Source organism: Nematostella vectensis, chromosome 10 (genome assembly GCF_932526225.1).
Source record: "Nematostella vectensis chromosome 10, jaNemVect1.1, whole genome shotgun sequence".
NCBI classification, from domain to species: domain Eukaryota; kingdom Metazoa; phylum Cnidaria; class Anthozoa; order Actiniaria; family Edwardsiidae; genus Nematostella; species Nematostella vectensis.
The window spans coordinates 8,305,889-8,318,121 of record NC_064043.1 but is presented as its reverse complement, the minus strand read 5'-3'; the positions used below and the strand labels follow the sequence as shown (position 1 = coordinate 8,318,121).

The 12,233-nt window shown below is 36.5% G+C and overlaps 1 protein-coding gene across 1 annotated transcript in view; it reads left to right on the top strand.

The window, feature by feature from the left end:
* Positions 1-1,567: 1,567 nt before the first annotated feature.
* LOC5506840 (circadian locomoter output cycles protein kaput) overlaps positions 1,568-12,233 on the top strand; it is a 32,777-nt gene continuing 22,111 nt past the window's right edge. The window contains exons 1-9 of the mRNA XM_032375280.2: positions 1,568-2,063; positions 3,662-3,748; positions 5,605-5,762; positions 6,452-6,537; positions 7,324-7,413; positions 7,887-8,001; positions 8,556-8,693; positions 9,643-9,826; positions 10,540-10,646. Coding sequence (XP_032231171.2) covers positions 2,041-2,063; positions 3,662-3,748; positions 5,605-5,762; positions 6,452-6,537; positions 7,324-7,413; positions 7,887-8,001; positions 8,556-8,693; positions 9,643-9,826; positions 10,540-10,646 — 988 coding nt within the window. The 5' untranslated portion in view covers positions 1,568-2,040. The remainder of the gene's footprint in view (positions 2,064-3,661; positions 3,749-5,604; positions 5,763-6,451; positions 6,538-7,323; positions 7,414-7,886; positions 8,002-8,555; positions 8,694-9,642; positions 9,827-10,539; positions 10,647-12,233) is intronic.

The following is a 12,233-nucleotide window of genomic DNA, read 5'->3' as shown; positions in this document are numbered from 1 at the left end:
TAAAAATCGCTCACGCAAGCAAGTTTTAGAAACAACTAAATGGCTTTTCATTTGTATTTGTCACGCTACATTCTAGAACACCTCGAACTTTCACTATCTACAAAAGTATATCTTACAATACTAGAACTTTCTAGAATTAGATATTTACAATCACACTTATTTAAATCCTTATTAAATCTTTTTTTACCCCAAGTCCTTCATAAAAGGGCTGAGGGGTAATCAAAAATCGAAAACGATAGCCTCGTCCCCAGTCTACTCCCTTGATGTCAGCTCCATGATGCTTTGCGCGCAGACTCACACTTTCCAATATGGCGGAAGCTAGCAGAAAGGGCCTGTGACGTCATAGCCATGCATAGCGTGATAGGCCCGCCGAAAAGCCTAGGGACGAGGCTAAGGAAAACAGTGCATTAGGCGCATAAGAATAGGTCCCCCGAATGGTCTTTTGCGAGCACCCCGTTTTGCGAAACCGAGCATTTTTAGGCGGAAAAAATTGCGCCAGCATGTGAGCACACCGAAATTTTCAAACAAACTAAGACTATTGGCAATCGCGCAACTGTGCTGATTTCTTGGATGATCATAACATAACGTTTACTACCACAGGTATCCCAATAAAAAAAAACATTACATATCGCTATTACATTAGCGCGTCGCGCCCAAAGTAAGTAGGGGAAGGGTAGCGACACCAAGAACGGCTGCGAAACTAGCCCAAAATCTGCTCTTTTTCGGGTTTTTCTTTCGCCCCTTGTCAAGAAATGGAAAAAACCGCCGTGAAATGCACTCTGATACTATGAGGCCCGCTTTAGTAGCTCCCAAAGGATCACGGTCTGGCTGTCAGCCAGACTGTCTTTATTTTCTGGACCCTGCTGGCCAAAACCCTGCTGAGTAAAACCCTGCTGGCTAAAACGGCCAGCATAACTTGACCTACAATGATGGTGTTATACGCGCCGTAGTAATATATTATAAGCCCTATTAGCGCCGTTGTAATATATATGCGTAATGGCATACCCATGAAATTAAGGCTAATAGAATTGCCCGCGTATATGGAAAATAAGTGATTAATATACTGGTTCCTGTACCTTATCTCATTGTCGTAAGGAATCAATCAAAATACCCTAATTTGTCTTGTTCGTTAACCCGAGTATTGGAGTATATGGTTCACCAAAAATCTGGTAGTCGACTCGCCAAAATTTCGTTTTTGATTAGACTCCTTTCAGGGCAGACGAAAATTTTGGAGAGCTGACTACCAGTTTTTTTGTGAGACATTGCCTTAGGGGGTGTTTTTGTTTTTACGTCATACTTTCTCATCGAACGCTCGCCTGACTTCCCCCGTGTTTCCCACTCACCGCTAGAGAGCGCGGGGTAATAAAGTAAGACGCATTAACGTACAAAACGTTTTTACCTAATTAATTGCATTTTGAAGCTGTTTGTGATGCAATAACAAATTGCAGCAAAGAATTCTAGCACAAATCTTCTCGTTCGTTAACGTGTAGAGTCATTAGCGTAATACCCCGGGGGGAGAGGGGAACGGGACATTACAGTCCATTTTTCCGGTTTGGAACATGTTGTTTAGGGCCTGGGGCCGAGTGCTAGCCAAAGCTTGAGTTTAGCACGGCAAGTCGAGTACTCTGGCCGGAATTTCCTCCAAATAACGACGATTTTTGCCCATGATTACTCTCCATCTTTGAAAGACTAAAAGCCCAATATCCTGTTAATACTGTCGTAGAATTTGGGTTGTTTATTTTCAAGGATTGTTTCTCTGTGGGTTTTTTTTATGGAACACTGCTGCTTACTTCAAATTCCATGGGCTATCTCCATGAAAGAACAGTTTGGATCACCCGCATCTCGGTAATATGTCAAAACCTGCCATTTGATGCTATCGTTGGAGGAATCTGTCCACCATGCATTTTAGTAATCTAAGTCGTGGAGAGAAGCGAGAAGCGAAATGTTGAGTTGTTTATTACCCGCCAAGTTTGTGTCATGGCAGAGCGATGTTCTAATTTCTTCTGTACTGACATTGCATTTTATATATATACTTAACAAATGGAGACCTGTGTAAACCAAAGGTAGGTTGTATATGAATCTCTGCTAAATAATGCAGCTTTGCTTTGATATACCAACGACTTTTTTCCTTGAGATTACTTAGAAACCCGCGTATGTACACCTATCGTATGAAAATGATATCGATTGCTTATATTGATGGTCGCCTTTTCTTTTAGCCGACAATAATAGCAACGTTGAACCCTTTCTTTCTTACAATTAGTCTCTACTAACGAGTCCTGAGCGATGTCTGACAACATTTTTGCATTTATTTGATAGTATTCAACAACTGTTTAGTTTCAAACCGAAATTATGTTTCGGACACTCACTATTAAGTGAGTTCTGCTTCATTTATTCGCCATCTGTCTTTTCAAGTATAACTCATAAATTCATTAATTACTCGTAAATAATATGAATTTATAAACGATTTGCTAGAACAGCCGTTATGATAAATGTGTTTTTATGTGTGAGGTGAGACACTATATAAGTACCTGTTGTGTACTTGTTTTTTAAATAGATCCATCATATCACTCTATGTTTTGAATCAACCGTGTAGACTTCACATCCTGGCATAAGGTCCCATGTGTGTTTATTTGAGTTAAGTATTTTTTAGGATAGTTTAATGGCCTGAACTCCTCATTGAATATTGCGATACCAGAATAATCAGAGGCACTGAGGAAATAAACTTGCAACTACGAGTAATATTAGGCTGGATGAGCGAACACGGCTCAATGGATCAGGGCATTTTATCTCTCTAGAGACCAATACATTTTCACAAACAATTCTCACATTTAACATAGTTGATTTACATGGTTGCTCTAACTATCTACAGTTTAGTTCTTTGACATCATTAGCATGATAGTTAAAGCAATCAAAATCATCCCACATGGATCAAGTCTAACATTGTTTAGGTATCACAAGATAGGTATTTCAAGATAGGTATCACAGGGTCTATTCCTGCGCCAATCAGGAAGCTGCCTTCTAAATCTCCCTCGTCATTAATGCATGAGGGAAATTGAGAACCATCTATTATTTCGCTAGTAATCATCCGTCAGAAAACGAAAAAATCTGAGGTGATCATGGTATTACTTATTGAATCATTCTTCCTTAGCCATAATTTTCTAGCAAGCAATTAAGACACAATACATAATTTTATCCAGGCAAGGATTTTGAGATTACTATTAAAAAGAAAAGAATCTACCAAATGATTTCTGGTTTTGTATAACCAAGCCAATTCTACTTGGTTTGCAACATGGCAAAGAGAACATCTTCAAATAAAGTGTGGGCTGGTTTGGTTAAATTTTGACAATCATAATCACAAAGGTTTTCTGGTTTATTCAGCACATTTGTAATCAAGAAATTATTATTTAATACATGTCTCTTTTATCTTTATGCTTCTTTAGTACTAAACAGCTCCTTTATTGTCATTTGGAATCTCCTTTAAGAAATTCATTTTTTTTCTGGAAGGGGGAGAGAAGCAATGCACCCTAATACAGTAGTTTGCTGCTTTCATTTGGTTTTACAGTATTTATAGTTTATCCTCCTAATGGGCAGATCAGATGATCTTGCACATAGGACTTATATTCTGTGCTACATTTTTTTGACACACATTGTGTCCACCCAGGTCAATAAGAGGGCACCCAGATGTTGACAGCTTTAACCAGGAAGAGAAAGACGTCAAAGAAGAGCCAGTGAAAGTAACCAGGCGAAGGTAAAGAACTCCTGATAAACGCAAATACCTACTGTATGTGGCATTTCTATAGCACAATACAGCAATTTATACAACGACACTGGTAAATCGGGCTCTTTGATTGGTCACGGGTCGATGTGTTATTAGAGGGCACATTCATACAGGCGGTCGCCCAAAACCATTTTGTAATGTATAAAACAAATAGATCTTTTTTTGTGTGTGCGTCTGTCCTCAAATAGATGCACAGATGACGTCACAGCTTGTGATGAACAAAAAAGTACATCGCGAGATGTAGTTAGTTGCGTGACTGTTGTTTACTACACACTGTGACATCTTCTGTGCATCTATTAGAAGACAGACGCCTGCAAAAATAAGGTCTATTTGTTAATTAGCACTGACACAGGTATATGAGGTGTGTTGAGATCACTGGTGCTTGGGAAGACAGGACCTCCAGCTTAAGGATATTACACACCGTTTTCTCACTCATATTTTTTGTTACAATTTGGCAGTGTCAAACAATTTAGCAGTGTCATGTATCTAGGGTTTGCTTGCTCTTCTATTTGTTGTGACATACCAAAAATGAAAGCAATCTGTTTTATTGATTATGTCTTAGGGGCTATTCTGGGGGCACCTCGATGAAGTCAAAGTGAAAAACCTTGAATTGTTTTAGGGGATTAGAATTAAGATATCGAGAAACATTCAGGTTAACTCCAGGTTAGCTCCAATAAAGGGTTGTGATTAATCAATAAGGTTTTTTGAATATGGGCATTTCAAACACATACATTCTTATTTATTTGTTTGTATATTTGTTTGTTTTTTTATTTACTGTATGTATTCTCTTAGATATTCACATATCAAAGTTTGTTACAGATTTATTTTAATTTAAAGCTACAATAAAGTAATAAAGCTATGATACTAAGGTTTTTAGCAAAGATTGACATCAAGTGGATAAAATATGACTGATTAAAGTGTTTTATTACTTGGTTTTCGGTTGTGGTTTAATGTTCCATAACCAGATAATAGGAAGCCCTTTGGTAATATTTTGGTAATTTTTGATAATTACATTCAAAGTGCAGCATTTAGGAAGTAAGGGTGACTCAGGAGAAATTAAATGGGTTGAGATAGTTGAGATTGCCACCTGATTTAATTATTACTGGAAGGTTATTTGAAAGGAGGTGGTTTATTTTAATAGAGAAATACATACTTTAGATTTGATTATCGTACTTTTCCTTATTTGTCCGTATGTTTTGACCGCTGTCTTTCTCGCTTGATGTCTCTTTTATTTATTGAGTTGTCATTATATATTTCTAATACCTCATTTTTTGTTACATTCTTCATAGTACAAGATCATATATATATAGCTAGTACACTCTTGTTATATACATACTGAGAAATACTCACTGAAAACATATTCAGTAAATTTTAATTCGTAATTTATTTATTTCATAGATGTCGAGATTTTATAGTTTAAAAAGTGCACTACTTGTGTAACATGAGCTACAGTCTCGTGCGTGACATTAGCGAGACAGATTCATTTCAATGTAAGTTTCTGTCTGTCTTCAACTGAACCGTCAAACAGCTTTAACCTCGTAGCCTCTGCAGCCAAGTCTAATAAAATGTTATGTGATAAGCTTATTATAAATTCCTCAGTATGTATATAATAAACAAAATACAGCATGGAAAGTGCTTTGTACAGTTTTTTTGCTCACTCGTTCGTTTTTTTTTAAACTGCACAACTCGTGAATAAAAAATGTATGCGCGCACTTTCCATTCTCTATTTAATGTATGCAACAAACCTGAATCAATTCATCCACCCACATTGCTCCAATAATGTGTTTTTGAACTATTAGAGTTAATATTTTTTAGTTCTGTTTCAGAACCACTAGAAATGAGAGTGAAAAGCGGAGGAGAGATAAGCTCAATGTCTACATCACAGAGCTGGCAGCAATGGTGCCCATGTGTGCTTCTTCCCGCAAGAAGCTCGACAAGACCACCGTCCTACAGATGGCTGTCAACTACATGAAAATTCATAATGGTAAACAACCTTTTACAGAAAGACCAGTACAACTGTTATGACAATATTTATGGATTTTTTATCACATCCATTCATGAATGAGACCTTGAAACAGAAGCAGGAATGGACTAGTTTTGACCTTTTCTCCAGCCATCTTGTGACAGCCCTCTGTTTTCAATCATTTTATGAGAGAATCTGTCCCATGAGGCCTGGAAAAAAAACACTAGGACTTATCTTTCCAAAAGACAAAAATTGTGACTTTAACTGCTCAAATTCGGATATTATTAGATTGGTAAAAGCAAATATTCTAAACTATTGTTAGATCGCTTGTTAAACAAGATGCAGGCGATCTAAAAAAATAGCCGTCAGGGATCAGACTTTGTGTTGGTTCTGCAGTGACGTGCACTCGGAGAATCAACCAAAACCAGATTCAGTTGAATTTAATAATCTCAGTAGTAATGATACTAATATTTTTTCACTTTTAGATAGCACTAGATAAAAATATCAAAATCTGTTCAATAGATTTTTTTTGGTAAATTTACATTTTCTCTTATCAACACTCCCATTTGTAGCACACAAAAAGTTGGCTAAAAATGAACTTGTTGGCTAAATCAAGGTCAAGTTCAAATAAAACGAGCCTTGATTGGTCAAGATTTTTCTTAATTATTTTTATTTTTGATGTTACTAGCAGCACTTTATTTATTTTTTAGACTTGACAACATCTGTACTTGCTAAGGAGCCGGCTGTTCAGTCGTCCTTCCTGTCTGGTGATGAAGTTGGTGAAATTTTGGATGAGGTAAATAACATGGTAGCCTTCTCTTACGCAATCCCTTTAATAAAACAGTATTTTTCAATTTTATTTATATATAGTCAGGGCTTATGGAATTACGCGAAAAAAAACTCAAAATTACGCGCGATTATTTGCTAAATTACGCGCTAAATTACACGGAAAATCAATCATTACGTGCTAAATTACGCGGGATTTTGCAATACATTTTTCTTGAAAAAGCAAAATTTTGCGGGATTCTTTACTGAATTACGCGCTAAATTACATGGAATATCAACTGTTACCCCCAAACTACATTTTGTACCGAAGGGAAGCACGAAATAACTTGAAAAGGTTAATTTTTTGCGTGAAAATATCTTAGGCAAGTTTTCATTGGCTCCTAGCCACCAGCCAATTTTTATTTGAAAAAAAATATTTTATTATTAGTCCTAGGCCTTCGCGGTTTAGCAAAGAATGCCTAGGCATTTTATTTGTTTTCGAAATCCAGTTTGAAATATCGCACTCTAATGCTATTGCACTCTAACGCTCTATCACACTCTTTTTTTTACGAGAAATAGAGGTAAGAACCCTAAAAGAACACATCCGCTGAGCAATTAAATGTTTTGTCTTTCAAAATTTAGCCAAATTATGCGGGATTACACGGAAATTTGTGGATTACGCGGAGAAAGCCAAATTATGCGCTTCCGCACAAGTGCGTAATTCCAGTATAGTTATAGTGTTACAGTAGGACTGTAAAACAATTTTGATCATATTTTATGATGGAAACCACCATTTTTTTCTTTCTCTTCTTCGCAGTGTATGAATGGATTTCTGTTTGCATTGTCAAGCAATGGTGCTGTCACTTTCATTTCCAGGAATGTTTTTCAACTATTTGGCCATAAACAGGTATATACACCTGTTTCAATGTGCAATAACTCGCAGTGGTTCATGTGAAGAACTGCTAAATAGTTGTATCTGAAAGCCATGTGCATGTTTATATAAGAACATAAACAAGAATTCTACAGCTTGCTGGATTTGTATTTACGCTTATTTGCGTATTCATTTGCTATTGCCTATTGCTTATTTATTTGATTCACCAAGTGCAACCTTATTTGAAATAAGTATAAACTACGGAGCATAATTGCATGCAGTACTTTGAGGAAATCTGAATTAATTGGTAAGGATGAAGAGATACAGTATAAACATATGTTTAAAAAACTGCTTCGAACTTCAGTATAAAAATCAGTAGATTTCCATCAATAATATCATGTTATGTTATTGATATTATTTTAAGTTATCTTTTATGTATTTACAGCAAAGGGAAAGTTGTTTATAAGTGGTTGTTGTGTCTCTATCTTACAAAAAGGCTTTTGTTGTAGGAAGAAGTCATTGGAAAGAATTTCTTGGACTTAATTCATCCTGATGACAGAAACTTAGTTTTCAATAAACTTTCAGAAGACCCGGAGCCTGTGATAGTTCACATAGATGCCAGTGGTAAGTGGTGATACAGAACAAACACAGATACTGTACCAACCCCCAAGAAGGATTCAATTCATGCAATCAACCACTTACAGTACCTGAGGTAAAATCAAATGCTGTCAGGTAATCTAGCAATTTAGAAAAAAACCTCCCTATTTTACCCAGTTTCCAATAAAAGCTTTTACTGGATCTCTCTTTGTAATTTGCTATTTGCATTTGAACGCTTGTAAGTTACCAAAAGTTTTTGAAAATAGCCCATTTGTCTATCTGAGGGAGTCATGAAATCAAGAAATAAAACTGCAAAAAATTAAAAATTCAATGGGTTTATAATTTTTTTACATTTATTAAGTTTCAGGTTATTTTTGAATTACTTAATTTTGGTGTTATTTTCCAATTGGAGTTTTTACAATATTCAACAATGTACTGTATCATAGAAAATCTTTGCAGAAATAGTTGTTGTGTAACTTATGTACAATGTACATGTAAAACCTCTGTTAAAAATAAAACTACAAACTGTGTGCTTGTATTGAGCTTTAGTCCTAAATCAAAATTGTTTATCATATTTTCAGATTTCCAACCTTCAAAGAGACTTCCTAAAAAACACACATTTGACATTCAAATGAGTTTTGGCAAGGATGGTTATTGCCCAATTCATGTTTGTGGATATAGCAATTGTTGGGAGAGCAGTGAGTCTCCTAACGCCAAGAGTAAGTGCTTGGGGCCATCAATTCCTGTTATATTTGTTATTGTTTTGAATATTTAACGAAATATATCATATGGGAAAAAGAAGACATTTTTGAAACTGTGCTCCTAAAAATCTTTAAATGTCCGTTTGTCATTATAGAGTGCTTTAAAAATTCCAGAATTTAGAATTTGGCAAAAATTGCTGCATCAAATAATGTTTTAACAACAATTTCTGTTTAACTTTGGGAGAGGAGAGCTCGCATGTGCTATGTGGACCCAAGTGACGGTTAGCTACAAATTCTGTCTTCATTTACTGTGTTATGATTATAAAATTGTGTCATGCTTTTCATGTCTACTATGTTGACATTTTATTGTAACGTGACAGACATCACATCTTATCTAGTATGAAAATGTCTTTGAATTGTTATGCCTATAGTGAATTATATGTGATTATTATGTTCTAGTCATCACTGCTATAGCCTAAACCACAAGAATATTATATCTTACTGGGCCGTACCATCAAGTTCTATCAATAACTATTAATATCAATTAGTAGGATGATTGATTAAGTTTGAAGGGGGATTTTAGATATCTCTGGATGGACATACCTGGTCATATGAAGTACTGTCACTTATAGGCTGTTTGAAAAAAGTTCACAGTAAATATTTTCCAAGCGCAATTGTATATCATCTGAATTCCTTGCAATTTTAATTATTGATTTTCTATAATGATATTATATTATCATATACTACTGATAACAGATAATGCTCCTAAAGTTTACTGTATGATAGTGGAGCAAAGAATGTAAATAGATTACTTACATTCAGTTACAAGCACCAAACTTTGCACACTTTGTAATATTGAAGGCTCTACCAAACTTTGCCACTTTGTAATATTGAAAACTCCACCAAATGTTTGCACACTGATTGGAATCATTAACGTATTCTGTTTTTTTTTTTTGTTTCTCTTCAGATAATTTGAAGGTAGTAAGCAGTAAAAAGTCAAGTGAGGTCCCTGGAATTACCAACTTTCTGGTTGCTGTTGGTCTGCTTTCAAGCCCTGACTACCATAGACTTAGTGACCTTAATGAAAGCTGTAATGTGGAATTCAATGCACGGCACACTATGGATGGAAAGTTCCTTTATGTAGACCCGCAGTAAGTCACACACACAATCAGAGACAAATTGACAGATAACTGAAAACACAGATAGGTGCACATAGACAGATGCACAAACAGACAAACACAGACTGACGCAGATGCACAAATGGACAGTTGCACAGACAGACACAGATGCAAAAACAGACAGACAGACAGATGTTCACACAGTCAGATGGACAAACAGACAGTAAGTGAGTACTTTTCAGTCGATTTCATTCAATCTGTCTTTCATCCAGTTGGTCAGTTTGTTTCTTGTAAATATGCTTCTCATTTATTGTAATTGTACACCCATTTTGTAATTATGTTGCTGACACCACATGTATTTCAGGCTTTCTGCGAGAGACGGTAATAAACTAATTATTGATTGTTTGATTGATTGATCAGTCAATCATTTAGTCAGACAGTCTGTCAGTAATTTAGACAATGAGTTATTCAGATACTGTACGCACCTTCTTATGTAATTCAACTTTGTTACAAGTTTTTGCACTGGATAACATCTGAACTGCACTGCTCTCGATTAGACGCACTTCTATTTGTCTATTTTTCTATTAGTCTGCCCTGAAGAAGTCTTATTAAAGCAAAAAATTCCAGTTTTTGGTGTATTGCATTCATTCTCCTGGTTCACAAACAAGACTATTTGGGCTTTTTGTATTTATTCGTAAGAATTATAGTGAATACTTGCATGCATTCTGATTTATTATTCTTGATAGGTCCATTCGTCTAACTGGTTTCTGGCCGAGTGAGCTGCTTGGAACATCTCTATATACCTATGTTCACATGGAAGACTTACAGATGCTTGGTGCACTCCATGAGTCCAGTAAGTCCATTCCATCAATTTCATTTACTGCACATCTGCACAACAATTGTAAAGAAGGCAAGGTGTGCCTACTTTATTCGGGTTTCTGACTAGTATAAATTAGTGTTGGCATTGAGATCTAGTATTAAGTATCTGCTTTATTAAGGTGTCTTTCTGGTGTAAATTCTCTAAAGGATTACTTGTCTTGTATTTATGGGTGTCTACCTTAGTGAAGTGTGTGTCTTGCATTGATGGGTGTCTACCTAAGTGAAGTGTGTGTCTTGCATTGATGGGTGTCTACCTAAGTAAAGTGTGTCTTGCATTGATGGGTGTCTACCTAAGTGAAGTGTGTGTGTCTTGCATTGATGGGTGTCTACCTAAGTGAAGTGTGTGTCTTGCATTGATGGGTGTCTACCTAAGTGAAGTGTGTGTCTTGCATTGATGGGTGTCTACCTAAGTAAAATGTGTGTCTTGCATTGATGGGTGTCTACCTAAGTAAAATGTGTGTCTTGCATTGATGGGTGTCTACCTAAGTAAAGTGTGTGTCTTGCATTGATGGGTGTCTACCTAAGTGAAGTGTGTGTCTTGCATTGATGGGTGTCTACCTAAGTAAAGTGTGTGTCTTGCATTGATGGGTGTCTACCTAAGTGAAGTGTGTGTCTTGTATTGATGGGTGTCTACCTAAGTGAAGTGTGTGTCTTGCATTGATGGGTGTCTACCTTAGTGAAGTGTCTGTCTTGTATTAATGTGTGTTTGTTTTACTGAGCTGTCTGTTCTAGATAGATGTGTGTCCACCTTACCGATGTGTCTGTCTGGAATAGAGTGTCTGTCTAATGAAGGTGTGTCCGTTGTATACAGAGGTGTGACCTATCTGGTGAAGATTGTTTAAGTAGATATTTTTTTATCAAGGTTGAAAAAAACGGGGAAGCTGAGATACCCCGATCGGAGAAATGGCAAAATCCAGCAATATCAACTCACATTGGCATCTAAAATCGAAACCGGAAACCTACATAGTGTCAATACCCCCCTCCTACCCCCCCAGGGGTTTTATATCTTAAGGAAAACAAGCATAGCCAATAATATTTTCAACAATTATTCGTAGATGTTTTTGTTGCGCTTTCGTGTATGTGCGATTTAATGATTCCCTGCGCAATACACTGCGTCTGTATCTTAATGTACTGCGTCTGTATCTTAGTGTCGTTCTCTGTATCATTTAGCGTCGTTCTCTGTATCATTTAGCGTCGTTCTCTGTATCATTTAGTGTCGTTCTCTGTATCATTTAGTGTCGTTCATTTAGTGTCGTTTTCTGTATCATTTAGTGTCGTTCTCTGTATCATTTAGTGTCATTCTCTGTATCATTTAGTGTCGTTCTCTGTATCATTTAGTCTCGTTCTCTGTATCATTTAGTGTCTGTAGCGGAGGGGGGGGGCACAATACAGAAATATTAAAAAAATATTATGGGGGAGCACAGCCACGCCCCTACTGGTCATTTTCTTATAATTTTTGAAAATATTTGGGGGCCCGTGCCCCCAGTGCCCCACACCCTGCTATGGCCATGCAAAGTCATTTTTCTGTCTGTCTGTTTGTTTTTTCGAGCGCAAGGCTTGT